Below are 12,259 nucleotides of genomic sequence, written 5' to 3' on the forward strand. Positions count from 1 at the left end.
AAGTAAGGAAAACCTAATTTGGTTGGGCTTTTTTTTTTTTTTCAGTTTGGAGAAGAACAAAATTAAATGTAGGCAAAAACTAAGACAATTTCACTGACCAGACCTGATATATAGTTAAGTAACCCTTTTTTCCATCTTTGCCCACATGCTTTCTCAATTTCCTCCTTTCATTACAGCATTTCCAAACCAACTGCTTTCAGTTATACAAATTAATCTCAAAGCAGAGGGGCTGGCATAAATCTGACATTTCTAGAAGTGTAGAATAAAAGACTCCACAGCTTTCATTTGCCTGTTTTAAAGAAAATGAAAGCTGGTTTGTTCACTTGCTCAGCAGCTTTAAAAACAAATACAAAGGTTTCATGCTGTCATAGTTTTATTTTAAAGAACAATACTTGTGAAAGGCAGGTAACTGGGTAACAAAAGTAGAATAGCAAAATACAAAAGAAAACAAAAATAGACACAATTTCATACAAGAAATATATTAAGCAACCATAAAAAGCCATCCTATTTTCCACATAAATTAGTCCTAAAGCTAACCTCAAAAGTTTTCCTTTGTCCTAATTTTATTCTTCTTTCAATCCCTTCTAGGAACACAGAGTACCCACCTCCTTCTGCAAGGCTAATAAATGGTACTTAATTTCAAATAGCTTGAGAAGGTAGCATTCCTTGGCCACCTACTCATTTCAGGTGCACCCCATCATTTAAATATTCCAAAGAATTTCCTATGTTAGCTAAATGTGCAGTTTAACAACATGTTTCTATGTTTTCTCTAGGTGATGGAGGACAAGGCAACAAAAGCTTTCATTCATGAGACACTACAGATTTCACCCACTGGAGTAGATCAAAGAAAATATAAATGTTTAGTGTAATTAACCCAATATTCAGAATTATTAACTTGTTTCTATACTGACCTTTGCTTTTGGTCCCAATGAAAGATTAGCCGTATTGTAGCAGCATGTCCCCAACTTTCCCCTGGTGGGAACAAAAACAGAAAAACTGTATATTGCCTTACTGACAAGGTTATAAGTCTCTCAAAATGCCTCTGACCAAAAGAGTTTTACTTTACCTAATTTAACACGAGAATATACTTATACTTTCAAAACCCCTTGTACACATGGGTAACATCCTGAGATTAACAGATTTTTACCTAGCTGTGGAAATACTGAAGATCATTATCCTTTACTTGCTTTCAGAAAACTTTATAGTTTGAGTCAACATTTTGTCAGTCTTCTGTATCATCACACCTACTAACATACTGCTGGCTACCAGAAGAAAAGCAAAAACTTTGACAGAATATTCTTGAAGAATTTAGTAAAAGAAAAATCTCGAAGCTCTGTGTCCTAACAAAACCATGACTGCGGTTAGAAAGAACCATAAGGGGGCGCCTGTGTAGCTCAGTGAGTTAAGCCTCTGCCTTCGGCCCAGGTCATGATCTCAGGGTCCTGGGATGAGCCTCACATCGGAGTGTCTGCTCAGTGGGGAGCCTGCTTCCCCTCCCCCCACCTGCCTCTCTGCCTACTTGTGATCTCTCTGTGTCAAATAAATAAATAAAATCTTTTTTTAAAAAAGTAAGTCATAAGTCTGTTTACTGTAGTGTGATCCATATTTAAATAGATTCACCCTTCCTCCTGCTTAAGACTTTCTGAAGGCAAGAGTCATCTTATGAATATTTATATGCTAGGTGCCTGACACAATAGTTGCCAAATAATAGACGCTTAACAAATGGTTGTTAAGTAACTGAAAGGATGAGTGGGTATCTAAGGGCACTGCATTCCATGCCAAGACTTATCAGTGAAGGAGGACCTGGGTGGCTCAGTCTTTAAGCGTTGCCTTTGGCTCAGATCATGATTCTAGGGTCCTGGGATCAACCCCTGCATTGGGCTCCCTACTTGGTGGGAAGCCGACTTCTCCCTCATCTACTCTCCCTGCTTGTGTTCCCTCTCTCGCTGTGTCTCTCTCTGTCAAATAAATAAACAAAATCTTCAAAAAAATTAAGACTTATCACCAAATAATCAAAAACAATCTCTGCTTTCATGGAACTTCCAGTACTGAACAAGCATCACATGAAAGAGATAGAAAAAATGTGTTAAGTTAAAAATGCTTATCTGAGGGGCGCCTGGGTGGCTCAGTGGGTTAAAGCCTCTGCCTTTCGCTCAGGTCATGATCCCAGGGTCCTGGGATCGAGCCCCGCATCGGGCTCTCTGCTTGGCAGGGAGCCTGCTTCCTCCTCTCTCTCTCTCTCTCTCTCTCTCTGCCTGCCTCTCTGCCTACTTGTGATCTCTCTCTGTCAAATAAATAAATAAAATCTTAAAAAAAAAAATTAAAAAAAAAAAAATGCTTATCTGAGGCACCTGGGTGGCTCAGTCGAAAGAGCATGTGATTCTTAATTTTGGGGTCGTGAGTTCATGCCCCACGTTGGTTGTGGAGATTACTTAAATAAATAAAAAACTTAATAAAAATGCTTCTCTGATTACCCACCCAATGCAGGAACAAGCAAGGCCTGATTTCTATCAATCTTCGTTGTCATCTGATTAGTTAAAAGTACCTAAAAAAAAAGAGTGAGAAAATTAGGCAAATCTCTCCCCAAAATTATCAAGGAAATAGTTCTGTGATTTTAGTGTTCTGAATACAGTTTAAAGAAAAAATATTTAGATTTTATTTAATTGACAGAGAGAGAGAGAGCACAAGTAACCAGAGTGGCAGACAGAGGGAGAGGGAGAAGCATGCTCTCCGCTGAGCAGGGAGCCTGATGCAGGGCTCAATCCTAGGACCCTGGGATCATGACCTGACCTGAAGGCAGTCGCTCAACCAACTGAGCCACCCAGGCACCCCAAGAAAAATGTATTTAGGTAATTAAAACTTTTCTGATAAATTTTTTAATTTGCCCATAAGTTATCTGAAAACATGATTCCATTGAATATAAGCATTTCTAACAGACAAGAGCAATTGTGAACATGGAAGAATAAAAATATTACAGATAATAAATACACAAAGTGTAAAGAGACCATGCATAAAAACTTCATAACTGGGCGCCTGGGTGGCTCAGTGGGTTAAGCCGCTGCCTCTGTCTCAGGTCATCTCAGGGTCCTGGGATCGAGTCCCGCATCGGATTCTCTGCTCAGCAGGGAGCCTGCTTCCCCCTCCTCTCTGCCTGCCTCTCTGCCTACTTGTGATCTCTCTCTCTGTCAAAAAATAAATAAAATCTTCAAAAAAAAAAGAAACTTCATAACTAGGAGCACTGGAAAAACCTCACTTTTTTTTTAGGATTTTATTTATTTATTTGACAGAGAGAGATCACAAGTAGACAGAGAGGCAGGCAGAGAGAGAGAGAGAGAGAGAGAGAAGCAGGCTCCCCACTGAGCAGAGAACCCGATGCGGGGCTCGATCCCAGGACCCTGAGATCATGACCTGAGCCGAAGGCACTGGCTTAACCCACTAAGCCACCCAGGCGCCCCAAACCTCACTTTTAAAATGTAAGTTTTGGATGGGTGCCTAGGTGGCTCTGTCAATTAAGCATCTGCCTTTAGCTCAGGTCATGATCTCAGGGTCCTGGGACTGGGTCCCATGTCACCTGCTTCTCCCTCTCCCTCTGCCTGCTGTTTCCCTTGTGCATGCTCTGTCGAGTAAATAAATAAAATCTTTAAAAATAAATAAATAAATTTTAAGTTTTGGATAAGCCAATAGAAACCACCCAGACCAGGGCACCTGGGTGGCTCAGTCGGTTAAGTGTCTGCCTTTGGCTCAGGTCATGATCCCAGGGTCCTGGGATCGAGCCCCGGATTGGGCTCCCAGCTCAGCAAGGAGTCTGCTTCTTCCTCTCTTTCCGACTGCTGCTCTTTCTGCTTGTGCTCTGTCAAAGAAATAAATAAAACCTTAAAAAAAAAAAAAGAGGGGCGCCTGGGTGGCTCAGGTCATGATCCCAGTGTTCTGGGATCAAGCCTGCATCAGGCTCCTTGCTCAGCGGGAAGCCTGCTTCTCCCACTCCCACTCCCCTTGCTTGTGTTCCCTCTCTCACTGTGTCTGTTTCTGTCAAATAAATAAATAAAATCTTTAAAAAAAAGAAGAAGAAGAAGAAAGAAAGAAAGAAAAGAACAGAGAAAAAGAAAAAGAAACCACCACACCAACAGCAGCAATATCAGTAGTGGTGATAAACATTTATTGAGTACTTACTATATGCCAGAAACTATACTAAGTGCTTTACTTTCATTATCTTATCTAGTCTTCACAATAACTCTAAGAATGAGGTAATATTATTAATATTTTTTGAGATAATTATTCCAGTTTAACACATGAGAAATCAGAAGTTTAGAAAGATTGAGTCTGGTGTTTTTGTTTTTTTCTAACACTGTTGCCTCTCTAGAATATATTTAATCAAAAGAATGTGAGATACTTAATAAATAACTCACTGTTTACATCTTTAGGCAAGTGGCAAATACACTATTACCATTTCTGGTTTTATAGGAAACAGACAAAAATTATGAGAAAAGACTTAAAATCATAAAGAAAATACAGAAATGGTAAAAAATAAAACACAGTAATCAGGTCAAATGACTGAAAATTTTAAACATATTAGTCTGCTAATAATAGGTGTTGCTTTACTCAAGGATGGCTTTTAAGGCTAAAAATAGTACTAATTCTTTTGGATTAAACAGTGACCTATAGAAAAGATTCCCTGTTTTGAATGATAGTAATTTTTTTGTTTTTTTTTTTATTTTAATTCCGGTTTAGTTAACATAGTGTTATATTAGGTTAGGTGTACAATATAGTGATTCAACAATTCTATACATTACTCAGTGCTCATTAAGTGTACTCTTTATTTAAAGATTTACTTATTTGAGAATAAGTGAGCAAGCGGTGGTGGGGGGATCCTCAAGCAGACCCCTGCTGAGCGGAATCTGACACGGGGCTCAATCCCAAGACCCTGAGACCATGACCTGAGCTGAAACCAAGTGTCGGACACTTAACTGACTGAGCCACCCAGGCGCCCCAAGATAAGTGTACTTTTAATTCCTTTTCCCTATTTCACCCATTCCACCACCCACCTCCCCTCTGGCAACCATCTGTTTATTCTCTATAGTTAAGAGTCTGGGTATGTGTATATGTATCTATACACACACACACACACACACACACACACACACACACACACACATATACCACATCTTCTTTATCCTTTCATCTGTCAATGGACACTTGGTCTGCTTCTATATATGTATACGTAAGTATGTACATATATATATTTTTTAACTGGCTGCACTTTTTTTTTTTTTAATTTTATTTATTTATTTTTTTTAAGATTTTATTTATTCATTTGACAGAGAGAGAGATCACAAGTCGGCAGAGAGGCAGGCAGAGAGAGAGGAGGAAGCAGGCTCCCTGCAGAGCAGAGAGCCCGATGCGGGGCTCGATCCCAGGACCTTGAGATCATGACCTGAGCCCAAGGCCGAAAGCAGCGGCTTAATCCACTGAGCCACCCAGGCGCCCCTAATTTTATTTATTTATCAGAGAGAGGTAGCACAAGCAGGGGAAGGGGAGGCAGAGGGAAAAGCAGGCTCCCTGCTGAGCAAGGAGCCGGATGTGGAACTCAATCCCACAACACTCAGACCATGATGAGCCAAAAGCAGATGCTTCATTCACTGAGCCACCCAGGTGTCCTATCTTGGCTATTATAAATAATACTGCTATAAACATGGGGATGCATACACCCTTTTGGATTAGTGCTTTCTTACTCTTTGGGTAAATAGTGCAATTACTGGATCATATGTTAATTCTAACCAACAGATCATGATGTTCCTTTTTCTCCACAGCCTCGCCAACACTTGGCTGTTTTTTGTGTTTTTTATTTTACCCATTCTGACAGTGTGAGGTGGTATCTCACTGTGGTTTTAGTTTCCCTGATTTCCCTGATGGTGAGTGATGTTGAGCATCTTTTCATTTGTCTGTTGGCCACTTTGTACATCTTCTTTGGAGAAATATGTGTTCATGTATTCTGCCTGTTTTTTAATTGGATTATTTGCTTTTTGGGTACTGAGTTGCATAAATTTGGGGTTTTTTTTAATACTACCTTAAAGCCAAAAGACATTTATTCTACCCTATAAGCACTGAGTTGTATAAATTCTTGATATATTCTGGATACTAACCCCTTATTGGATATGTCATTTACAAATATCTTTTCCCATTCAGTAAGCTGTCTTTTAGGCTTGTTGAATGCTTCCTCTGCTATGCAGGAAGCTTTTTATTTTGATATAGTCCCAATCACTTATTTTTACTTTTGTTTCCCTTGCCTCAAAATGAAGGATAGTAATTTTAAAGTAGAGAAAGACTGTTTAAGGTTGACTGAGTACAGTAAAAGATTATCTGGCACCTCCCAGCCCCAAATTCTCCAGAAAGAGTTATTTTAAATATTCTTCCAATATAGATCTTCCCTCCAGAAATATGACAGATACTACTGCAAGCTGACAGTGATAAAGAACTTCTATGAAAAGCAATGAGAAAAGATACCTACTCTGAAAAAGGCATCAGTTACATAAGAAAACTGAGAAAGAAAAGGCTGTTTGGCTATTCCCACTGCAGTGATAACACCCTAAAATTTTTGTTTGTCTATGAAGGAGAAATCCGCGCTCCATCTAGGTTCCAATTAGGCACAAACTGGATGACATGACTTTCTTCTAGTTTCTAGACATCACTTTCTTCTAGTGTCCCTTCCCTGAAGCCACAGTGGTTTCCCCATGTATTATCACACACTGGGCATCTTGGAAAAATCTAGGCAGGAATTTAAATTGGTAATTAACTGAAATATAGGACTAACTGGCAACCCCAACATGCAGAATACACTTTACAGACTACCAAGTGTTTAAAATCTAACAACTGGGATATTTATTTGTATCAACACTTTTTGGTTAGAGGAGCACCAGTCAATTCTGCAGCCATTAGGCAAACACACAGGTTTTAAAAATTAAATTAAAATTAGACATCCACTTCCTTAGCAGCACTATTTCTCAAGTGCTCAATAGCCATGCAACTGCTGTTACATGCATACAGACTGAGCATTTTCATCTTCCCAGAAAATCCTCTCAGAGAGCACTGGTTTATAGAGTACAGGTATCCCCTGCTTTTCAAGAGTTCCTATTATGCCACTTTGCTTTTATGAAAGACCAATATTACTACCTATTTTTGCTAACCATAAGAAATCCAAAGAGAGGGGTGCCTGGGTGGCTGTCTTTAAGCGTCTGCCTTGATCCCAGCCCTGCATCAGGCTCCCTGCTCAGCGGGAAACCTGCTTTACCCTCTCCCACTTTGTCTGCTTGTGTTCCCTCTCTCACTGTGTCTCTGTCAAGTAAATTTTAAAATCTTAAAAAAAAGGGGGGGGATTTCACTTTTCTAAAAAAAAGTGAAAAGATACAGTATTCAGCATTTGTTTTGCACAGAAACATCATAGAAGCAAGAGTACACCCAGGCAGGGCGAGCAGCAGCACCAAGCTCCTTCCTCTGGGAATGATACTCAGCATCAAGCTTCCATCGCTTTGAGCTGTGTCCGTCTGTGGGTATCTGTGCTCTATCTTGATTTACTTTGTACATTCATTAGCAACATCTGTCCTAAGGTATAAGAAAAACCTAAGAGGGGTGCCTGGGTGGCTCAGTGGGTTAAGCCGCTGCCTTCGGCTCAGGTCATGATCTCGGGGTCCTGGGATCGAGCCCCGCATCAGGCTCTCTGCTCAGCGGGGAGCCTGCTTCCCTTCCTCTCTCTCTCTGCCTGCCTCTCTGCCTACTTGTGATCTCTGTCTGTCAAATAAATAAATAAAAAATCTTTAAAAAAAAAAAAAAAGAAAAGAAAGAAAAACCTAAGAAAAGTTATTTCTTGAGTCTGGGAAGGTGAAAACAATTTTCCAATAAATTACTGGTAGTAGGGGTGCCTGGGTGGCTCATTGGGTTAAAGCCTCTGCCTTTAGCTCAGGTCATGATCCCAGGGTCCTGGGATCAAGCCCCAAGTCGGGCTCTCTGCTTTGTGGGGAGCCTGCTTCCTCCTCTCTCTGTCTGCCTCTCTGCTTACTTGCCATCTCTGTCAAATAAATTAAAAAAAAAATCTTAAATAAATAAATAACAACTGGTAGTTGCTTCTTTGCTTTATACCTTTTGGCTTACAAAATGTTTTTGTTAGACTGTTCTACTTTTGGATAGTGAGGGAAACCTGGATATAGTTTACCCATTACACCTCTCAAGGAAAATGTACATAGATGTACCAGTTTACCAACTGTTAAACATCCCCAAATCAGAATTTGCACTTTTGGCAACTACTTGTAAAAGAATTACATGACGTCTGCAAAAACAGTGGGTTTACCATATTAAAGAGTGAATCTTTAAAATAGGGATGTAGGGGCGCCTAGGTAACTCAGTTGGTTGAGCATCTTCCTTCGGCTTGGGTCATGATCTTGGGGTCCTAGGATCGCGGCTCACATCGGGCTCCCTGCTCAGCGGAGAGCCTGCTTCTCCCTCTCCCTCTGCCTGCTGCTCTGCCTACTTGTGCTCTCTCTCTACCTCTCTCAAATAAATAAAATCTTAAAAAAAATTTTTTTAAATAAATAAAACAGTGAAGTAACAATCACTTTTAAATTAGAAACGTCTCTGCCTTAATACTTGTTACCCAAATGTCCTTCAACTGATAAACAAAATATGATATATTGAAAAAATACAAAGTTAATCAGTCATAAAAAGGATACTAATATATGCTTAACATGGATGAATCTTGAAAACACTGTGCTAAGTTAAGGAAGCAAGACGTAAAAGGCATATACAGAACAATTCTATTTAGATAAACCATCTAGAAAAAATGAACTCATACAGATAGAAAGCAGACTAAGGGTTCCTTAGGGGATGACAAGAGGTTGCAATGGGGAGTGATGGCTAATGAGCACAGGATTTCTTTTTAGGGTGACGGAAATGTTCTAAAATTAGACATGATGGTTGAACAACTCTGTAAATATACTACAAACCACAGAACCATACACATTAAAAGGGTAAATTTTATGGTATATTAGTTAAATCTCAATAAAGCTGTTAAAAAATTTCTGCTAATAATTGAGTTAATGCATCTCTGAAAGGATTCTATCATAGTTTGGCAAAGACTTTAAAAGACTCAAAGTTGGTAAAGAGGTGGAAAAACAAAAATTCCCACTCACTGCTATAGAGAACATACTCTGGAACATGCTTTCTGAGGGTGACTTGATAATATATAACAATGCTTAAAAACAGAGATATCCCTACCAAAAATAAAAAATAAGTAAATAAAAACATATCCCTTTGACTTAATACTTTCAGGAAAAACTGGATAAATGGACAAAAAAGCATATGTAAAGTTTTTTATCTTTCTTTCTTTATTTTTTAAAGATTTTACTTCTTTGTCAGAGAGATAAAGAGAGAGAATACAAGCAGGGGGGAGGGTCAGGCAGAGGGAGAGCAAGGAGCCCTACCTGAACTTGATCCCAGGACTCAACTGAGCCACCCACTGCAGTTTTTTAAATGGTGAAAACCTGAAGCCAACTTTAAGGATAATACGGGGAGGGGGGTGATTAAAAAACTATTCTATATTGGGACTCATTTAGTAGAGCATGCAAATTTTTTTAAGATTTTATTTATTTGTTTGACAGAGAAAGATCACGAGTAGGCAGAGAGGCAGGCAGAGAGAGAGAGAGAGAGAGAGAGAGAGAGGCAGACTCCTCGCTGAGCAAAGAGCCCGATGCGGGGCTCGATCCCAGGACCTGAGATCATGACCTGAGCTGAAGGCAGCAGCTCAACCCACTGAGCCACCCAGGCACCCCAGAGCATGCAAATTTTGATCTCAGGGTTATGAGTTCAAGGCCCATGTTGGGTAGAGATTACTTTAAAATTAAAAAACAACAACAACAACAAAAAAAAACAACTTAGTTTAGAAAAATAGGTACACCAAACTCAAGAGTAATCATCTCTGGGTAATAGATAATTTACTTAATTTCTACACTTTTGATTGTTTAGAACTTCTTTTACAGAAAGTATGTATAAAATTGTGAAATGTATTTATATCGAAGGTCCTAAATGCTTCTATATGTGGTAACTGGGAAATTCAAAAAATCAAGCAAAGAAGAATTTATAAAGAGGGGAAAGTATGCCCTCAACCCCACAAAATCCTATTTCTAGAAGTAGTCATTATGAACACTTTGATCCTTTCAGAGCTTTTTGTTGATATATATAAATATAAATGCATAAACAAAATTTTTATTTTTCCCAAAAGTGGGATCACATAAAATACACTGTTATGTGACTTGAATGTTTTTACCTTTTTTTAAAAGATTTTATTTATTTATGACAGAGAAAGAGAGCAAGAGAAGGAACACAAGTATGGGGGAGCTGGAGAGGGAGAAGGAGGCTCCCCTTGGAGTCAGGGGGCTTGATCCTAGGACAATGGGATCATGACCAGAGCTTTAAGGCAGACACTCAACAACTGAGCCATCCAGGCACTCCTTGAATCTTTTTACTAAATCATATATCTGGATATATCTTGTTCTGTGTTAGCATGTGTATATTTACATTACTCTTCTTAAACACTGCATAGTATTCCATGTTACTGTTTACATTACTTTTTTAATCAGAAAAAATAAACCTATTTCTGTTCAACAAACAAAACTCAAGGAACTATGCAACCCATTAGTCTTGAGTGCCCCCTACTGGGGGCTCTTTCTTGATACTAACAGAATGCTAAATTACAAATTAACACAAGAAATAATTCAAGCACAGGACACTATGCTTTTCGGTATATGGCAAAAAAAAAATCTTAAAACTCAAAAGAAAAGATACGTATTTTGAAATGATTTTATCGAGGAGTTCTTTATGTACTTATGCTGAATTACAGGTATGTGCTAAAGACTCTCTAATCAGGGTAAATACAAGAAAATCAAGTTAGGTGGTTTCATCTTTTCCCATCTTCCTCCAGGACAGGTGTGTGTATTGGTGTGAGAGGTGACATGGGATTACAGAGTGGAAAGTGATGGCAAATAGGCAGTTAAAAAAAAGGTTGTTACAAAAAAAGGTCATCACTTCACTCCTTTTTGTCTTGTCACTTCCGACTTATTTTTATATCTAACTTCACATTTCAAATCTAGAAGAGTTAGCTCTACCTTCAAACATCTAGGTTGTTCACACTATGTAATTTTTCTGTCTCCTGAGTCTGAATACACAACATGTATTTTAGTATATGAGCTGCTGGGGCGCCTGTGTGGCTCAGTGGGTTAAAGCCTTTGCCTTCGGCTCAGGTCATGATCCCAGGGTCCTGGGATCGAGCCCCACATTGGGCTCTCTGCTCGGCAGGGAGCCTGCTTCCTCCTCTCTCTCTCTGTCTGCCTCTCTGCCTACTTGTGATCTCTGTCAAATAAATAAATATTTTTTAAAAAAGTATATGTGCTGCTGAAGCGAGCACCATACAACATGTAATAATAAAAGACCCAGAGTAAAAGAAAATGGGGACATTAGAAGAGCTTACCTGAAAAACAACAAATACATTTAGGTAAATAAAACCCAACATTGCAATTATCAAAGGTGGCATTTCTTTATCAAACAAGTCCATTTTAAAATATGGTATCTTGATTATGCTTGTTATATTCTAGGAAAACTGATACACAACACTTATGACTGGAATTAATTTTTCTTAAAAGTCAAACAAAAACTACATTCAAAACTGTATATTATGTGCTTTTAGTCAAATTCTAATTAGCTATTTCTAGAAATTAATATTTTATAGAAGCTTGACTTTATTATAAAATTCTCTTGGCTAATAATACTTACAGCTAATCTGTGGCTATTTGCAAGGCTGATCATTTGCTGGGCTAGGCCATTTAGTAATCGAGTACGAAGGGCTAGGTCATCTAGGTCATGACGAAAAGGAAAAGCAATACCATCCACTATCACTAATCGAACCTAAATACAGAAGAGATAATGAAATTAGGTTTGGTATTAAAAATAAAATTTTGAAAAATGGCATCCCAAAAGCATGTTCATTGCAGGGAAAAAAATCTGTAAAATCCAGAGTTCTATTTCTAACTCTCCAAATAAATCTATTCACCCAATGCTTTCTGCATTAATCACCAAAAGTTAAAATGTACTCTGGTTTGATAATATATAAACTTGAAAAAGTAATTCAACATGAAGAAGCAATTATAATTTTCTTATACTTTACCACTATACACAATCTTTACAGAGGCATTTTACACCAATAAAAAGCACTTCTGAAGTC

At 38.6% G+C, this 12,259-nt stretch overlaps 1 protein-coding gene across 2 annotated transcripts in view; it reads right to left on the reverse strand.

Moving 5' to 3' along the window:
- RAD51C (RAD51 paralog C) overlaps positions 1-12,259 on the reverse strand; it is a 41,719-nt gene that overhangs the window by 10,313 nt on the left and 19,147 nt on the right. Inside the window, exons 5-7 of one of the 2 annotated variants that reach the window (XM_045986178.1) lie at positions 11,812-11,943; positions 2,479-2,545; positions 912-972 (exon numbers count right to left, since the gene is read on the reverse strand). In XM_045986178.1, the coding sequence (XP_045842134.1) occupies positions 912-972; positions 2,479-2,545; positions 11,812-11,943 (260 nt within the window). The remainder of the gene's footprint in view (positions 1-911; positions 973-2,478; positions 2,546-11,811; positions 11,944-12,259) is intronic. The other variant, XM_045986179.1, reaches the window with a different exon arrangement.

This window comes from Meles meles, chromosome 18 (genome assembly GCF_922984935.1).
Source record: "Meles meles chromosome 18, mMelMel3.1 paternal haplotype, whole genome shotgun sequence".
Lineage (NCBI taxonomy): Eukaryota > Metazoa > Chordata > Mammalia > Carnivora > Mustelidae > Meles > Meles meles.